At 35.9% G+C, this 6,213-nt stretch overlaps 1 protein-coding gene across 1 annotated transcript; it reads left to right on the top strand.

Moving 5' to 3' along the window:
• The first annotated feature begins 709 nt into the window (after positions 1-709).
• Positions 710-5,833, top strand: LOC145102976 (homeobox-leucine zipper protein ATHB-15-like). The gene is made up of 17 exons (XM_079040505.1): positions 710-896; positions 985-1,532; positions 1,660-1,822; positions 1,907-1,995; positions 2,080-2,170; positions 2,284-2,493; positions 2,572-2,811; positions 2,908-2,982; positions 3,081-3,187; positions 3,271-3,463; positions 3,589-3,774; positions 3,990-4,070; positions 4,152-4,286; positions 4,371-4,702; positions 4,785-4,890; positions 5,319-5,468; positions 5,558-5,833. Exons 2-17 carry the CDS (start codon positions 1,318-1,320, stop codon positions 5,702-5,704), a joined length of 2,520 nt encoding a protein of 839 aa, XP_078896631.1. The 5' UTR covers positions 710-896; positions 985-1,317; the 3' UTR covers positions 5,705-5,833.
• The last annotated feature ends 380 nt before the right edge of the window (positions 5,834-6,213 follow it).

Raw genomic sequence — 6,213 nt, 5'->3', positions numbered from 1 at the left:
TAAATAATATTTTTACCAAAATACCCCTCATTATTACTTAACAAACTAAGCATTTAATGAAACATACATGCAAAGTAAGGACAAAACTGTCATTTTATTATATAATGTTAGTGGTAATTAATATTTTTTTTAATCTGTGTGTTTTTTGTCTGTGGACAATAATATTAGGACGAAAGGAGAACTATTGGTTACCACTTGATAACTAATAAATATAATCTCATCTATTTCGTTTTCTTTTTGAAAAAAAAAAGAGTTCACAATCTTTACTTAAAAAATAAAAAGCTCCACATATGACATCTAATATGATATCACATCATAAAGACATGTTAGTGTCCATATCATGTATACACAATTCTATCATCTATGATATCACATCACAAAGACATATTAGTGTCCATATCATATCATATCATATATACTACTATATATATATCTATTATCTTTACACAAATCTAACTTAAAATAACTTGGTATATATCTCATTAAATGTAACAATATCTCATAAGAAAGATTTGGGTGTTGACATACATAAATGGCAATCTTGTAAAATGGGCAAAAGATTTGGGCATGATGGGAAAGCAGGGGGAAGGGGCAAAATGTAAAGAACAAAATCCAAATTAATGGCGCAGGCATGGCAGATTCAGCTAGTAGTATAGTTAATAGGAGTATAGATGACAGTGAAGGGAAATAAAGGGAAAAGTGAAAACAGCTTAAAGCTTTAAAGCAAACAAAAAAAAACAACAAATGAGTTAACAACAACAGCTCTCCACCCAGTCCATCATATCCATCTACAGTCCTCCTAAACCCACTAAAACTAGTAAACTACTCAATTCTCTCTCCTTTTCACAATTAGGGTTCCTAAAAAGCTCTTTCTTTTTCTGTCGAAGAATCTCCTCGTAAGATCTCCCATTTACTTCCTATCTAATCATGTTTGGTTGGAGGATTAGCATTTAACATGTTGTTCATCTCTTTCTTTGCTTCAAGTTAAACAAGTCAAGATGTTTCAGAGGTTAGGGACGATTGGAGGACGTAAAACCGATTCAGATTACTGTGTGTTTTGCTGGTTTTGATTGGTAGGTTTGGAAGCAATCGAGCATCTCTGAAGAATCGGAAGCGTAGAACGTGTTTAAATCGATATCGACAAAAGGGTATTAAATTATTATCGTTAAAGTCGCTGAAGAATCAGGAATCAGGAAGGAATAAGGAATAAGGAATAAGGAACATTCTTTTTGTTTATCACACGGGAATGTGTAGGTTTTGATTTGATCAGTTGTTTTTAGTTTTTTTTTGGGGGATTTTGCGAACGAAAAGTAGAAAATGATGATGGCGATGTCATGCAAGGATGGTAAGGGGGGAATACTTGATAATGGAAAGTATGTTCGTTACACACCTGAACAAGTTGAAGCCCTTGAGAGGCTCTATCACGAGTGTCCAAAACCTAGTTCCATTCGTCGTCAACAGCTCATTCGCGAATGCCCTATTCTCTCTAACATTGAGCCTAAACAGATCAAAGTTTGGTTTCAGAATCGAAGGTACAAAATCAACAAACCTTTTTCCCTTCTTCCTCTTCAACTTCATACTTTTCATGTCATGATTTTTGGTTATGGTGTTCGTGTTCGTCCTCGTGCTCGTTTTCATTCATCTTGTATTGTATTACAGATGCAGAGAGAAACAGAGGAGAGAAGCTTCGCGTCTTCAAGGCGTGAATCGCAAACTATCAGCGATGAACAAGCTCCTCATGGAAGAAAATGATCGATTACAGAAGCAAGTGTCGCATCTGGTGTATGAAAATGGCTTTTTTCGCCAACATACTCCTCAGAATGTAAACATTTTTTCGTTGAAAACAATTCGCATTACCATTTTTAAGTTCTATAAAATTGATTCATCGAGCTTTTTCGTACTGCAGACGACTCTTCCTTCAAAAGATACGAGTTGCGAGTCGGTGGTGACGAGTCATTTGACTCAGAATCCACCACAGGATGCTAGTCCTGCTGGGTTAGTTACAACTCATTCATACTTTTTCTTCGTTTTCTTATACAATCGAATTCCTTTTCCTTACCAAAATCTTACTTTCTGCAGACTTTTGTCCATCGCTGAAGAAACTTTAACAGAGTTTCTATCGAAGGCTACTGGAACTGCTGTAGAGTGGGTCCAAATGCCTGGAATGAAGGTATCAAATTATCCAATATCCATCCCCAATTCCCCATTATTATTACTGCTTCCACTTCACTTTCACTTCAATTTCATCGATCTGTCTCTAAATCATCGTCTTCCTTCATATAGCCTGGTCCGGATTCCATTGGAATCGTCGCTATATCTCATGGTTGCACTGGTGTGGCAGCACGAGCCTGTGGCCTCGTTAGTCTCGAGCCTTCAAGGGTCGCTGAAATCCTCAAGGATCGCCCCTCATGGTATCGAGATTGCAGAGCTGTGGATGTCGTCAACGTGTTACCCACCTCTAATGGTGGAACCATCGAGCTTTTATACATGCAGGTGATTCATCCTCCCTTTACTAATCTCATTCCAAATCCCTCCAAACTCATCTAAATCCATTCGATTTTCTTCCAATAGCTTTACGCTCCTACAACTCTGGCAACTGCTCGTGATTTCTGGTTACTCCGTTACACTTCTGCTACAGAAGACGGAAGTCTCGTGATCTGTGAACGATCACTCACCAACACTCAAAATGGCCCGAGCATGCCACCTGTCCAGAACTTCGTAAGAGCTGAAATGCTGCCTAGTGGTTACCTCATTCGACCTTGTGAAGGTGGTGGCTCCATTATTCACATTGTCGATCATATGAACTTAGAGGTATCATCAAACAAACTATATCTGGATTCAAATATATTCATATTCAAACTACATTCATATTCTAATTTCTAAATTACTGTATACATCATTAAACAGGCATGGAGAGTACCTGAAGTTTTGCGTCCATTATATGAATCTCCAACTGTTCTTGCTCAAAAAACCACAATGATGGTAAATACAACATTTCAATTCCATAACATTTCCAAATATACCCTTATGTCATTTTACTTTAACCAATTTATATTAATATAAAATTGGATGTTTGACAGGCTTTACGCCAGCTGAGACAGATAGCTCTAGAAGCTTCGAGTTCTGGTAGTCCAAATTGGGGGAGAAGACCTGCGGCATTAAGAGGATTAAGCCAGAGGTTAAGCAGGTAAATAATGAAAAATCCATAAGGACGATTTTGCAATTTGGTAAGTTTCGAGGGGGTTAATTTGTAAATATTTTGTTGTACAGGGGTTTTAATGAAGCTCTGAATGGGTTTCCTGATGAGGGTTGGTCGTTAATGGGTAATGATGGAAATGAAGATGTTACTATTCTTGTCAACACTTCTCCTGAAAAGCTTATGGGGTTGAATCTTTCATTTGGAAATGGATTTACACCTGTTAGTAATGCTGTTATGTGTGCAAAAGCTTCAATGCTTTTACAAGTACGTTTTTTTTTTTTTTTTTTTTTTTTTTTTTTTTTTTTTTAATTATGGATTCTAATAAATTATCTGTGTATATATAATCTTTTATCTTTCTAAAATTTAACTTTTTTTTTTTTTGATTCTAGAATGTTCCACCTGCTCTTCTTTTAAGGTTCTTAAGGGAACATCGGTCTGAATGGGCAGACAACAATATAGATGCTTATTCAGCTGCAGCTATTAAACTTGGACCATGTAGTGTACCCGGGGGGCGAATTGGTAATTATGGTGGTCAAGTTATTCTTCCACTTGCTCATACAATCGAACATGAAGAGGCAAGTTTTGCAACCTTTTGTCAGCAAAAGTATTTTTTTTTCAATTTACCCATTGCCAAATAAATAGTCATTTTGTTAAAAGGGATAAAAAGTTGGTGATTTTGTTAAATAAGAGCACTTATTTTGGTCATTTTTGTTATTATCACTTTCTAAAATCATATCCCCTTCTGAGACTTGATATCTAAATATAAACATACATTTATGCTTTTATATAGTTATTGGAGGTTATTAAGCTAGAAGGTGTTGACCATTCTCCTGAAGATGCATTAATGCCAAGAGACATGTTTCTCCTACAAGTATATATTCTTTCTCTCTATGTAAATATATATTTAAAAAAATCATATCATCTAAAATAATTTTTATAATTAAATTTACAGCTATGCAATGGAATGGATGAAAATGCTGTTGGCATGTGTGCTGAACTCATATTTGCTCCCATTGATTCTTCTTTTGCTGATGATGCTCCTCTTTTACCCTCTGGTTTTCGCATCATTCCTCTCGATTCTACCAAGGTTACCATTTATTTCTATAAAAATATTTATTTTTTTCAAAATTGGCTCCAAATGTATGATAATAATAATAATATAAAAAAACAGGAGACTTCAGGTACTCCAAATCGCACTCTGGATCTTGCATCTGCACTTGAAATAGGAGGATCTGGTAACAAATTATCCAATGATCAAAACACAAACAATGGCACTTCAAGATCTGTGATGACAATTGCATTTGAATTTGCATTTGAGAGCCACATGCAAGAAAGCGTCGCAACAATGTCGCGACAATATGTTCGAAGCATTATATCTTCTGTTCAAAGGGTAGCTTTGGCATTATCCCCTTCTTCTCATTTAAACCCTAATGGAACTCTGCAATCACCCATGGGAACACCTGAAGCTCATACTTTAGCTCGTTGGATCTCCCATAGTTACAGGTACCTTTCCTTCACAAATGACAAATTACAAATGACGGATTTACCCCTTTTGTTTTTTTTTAATTAACTCTTTCTGTGTTAGGTGCTACTTGGGTGTGGAGCTTCTTAAAACTGGAAGCCATGGAAATGAAACTGTTCTTAAGTCTCTCTGGCACCAATCAGATGCAATCATGTGCTGCTCTCTTAAGGTAGACTAGCCCTACCTTCTCCCTTTATTTTAAGAGTAAATTACTGAAGTCGTCCCTATCGTTTGGTCAAAATTGCATGTTTGGTCCCTAACTTTATGTAAGAGACGAAAAACGCAAAAAAATCAAACCACAAGAACAATCGGAATGCAAAAAAAAAAGTTAGGTACCAAACGTTCAATTTTAATCAAACCATAGGGACGATTTCAGTAATTTAAGAGTAAATTACTGAAATCGTCCCTATGGTTTGGTCAAAATTGCATGTTTGGTCCCTTATTATAAGGGATGGAAAAATGCAACAGAATCTCAGGGACGATCTGAGTGCAAAAAAAAAGTTAGGGACCAAACGTGTAATTTTGACCAAACCATAGGGATGATTTCAGTAATATAATCTTTTTATTAATTTTCCACCATTGATTTGATTGATGCAGGCGATGCCAGTTTTCACTTTTGCAAATCAGGCTGGGCTTGATATGCTTGAGACTACACTTGTCGCGCTTCAAGAGATCAGTTTGGAGAAGATTCTAGATGAACATGGAAGGAAAAGTCTTTGCTCTGAGTTTCCTCAAATAATGCAACAGGTTTTATTAGTGAAACTCTTAGAATATAACAATATTTTATGAAGATATGATTTTTGTTTTTATTTATTTATAATTGTTGTGGTTGTTAGGGTTTTGCGTGTCTTCAAGGAGGGATATGTTTATCGAGCATGGGGAGACCGGTTTCTTATGAGAGAGCAGTGGCATGGAAGGTGCTGAATGAAGAAGAAAATGCTCATTGCATCTGTTTTATGTTTATCAACTGGTCGTTTGTTTAAGTATTGTTTGGATACAAACATAACTATGTTGTGTCTTTTGTGTTTTGGCTTGTGAAGTGTGGGACTTTTGGTTTGTAAGACCTTGTGAGGTTGTGTGGTTATGAAACTAGCTACTACTGTTTTTATGGAGTTTTTGATTTTGTTTCTAAAACAGGTAGGGCTGTAAACGAGCTGAACAGTGAACACAAACAGGGACTTGTTTATGTTCGTTTGTTTTAAGTTAAAATGAACGCAAATGGTTTTTTTCTTGTTGACAACACAAATTGTTAGCAATAAACCGTTTGAACAAGACAAGGAAAATTGCAGAAAATATCGAAGAAAAGATCTTGAGTGTTGATTGTGGGAGTCGGTTTAAGATGAATTTCAGAAGGCCTAATGACTGGAAGAAAAGTAAGGTATACAAGCATAATTGAAATAAAGCATGGATAAGGCAAGAAATGGGGGACAATTTCCCAAAGTAACTAAAAAGAATTACAGCATAATAGAGTAAATGATCTTTGTTACAAATT

This window comes from Lactuca serriola, chromosome 4, assembly GCF_051521515.1.
Source record: "Lactuca serriola cultivar US96UC23 chromosome 4, Lser_US96UC23_V15, whole genome shotgun sequence".
Lineage (NCBI taxonomy): Eukaryota > Viridiplantae > Streptophyta > Magnoliopsida > Asterales > Asteraceae > Lactuca > Lactuca serriola.
This window is presented reverse-complemented; position numbering and strand designations above follow the sequence as displayed.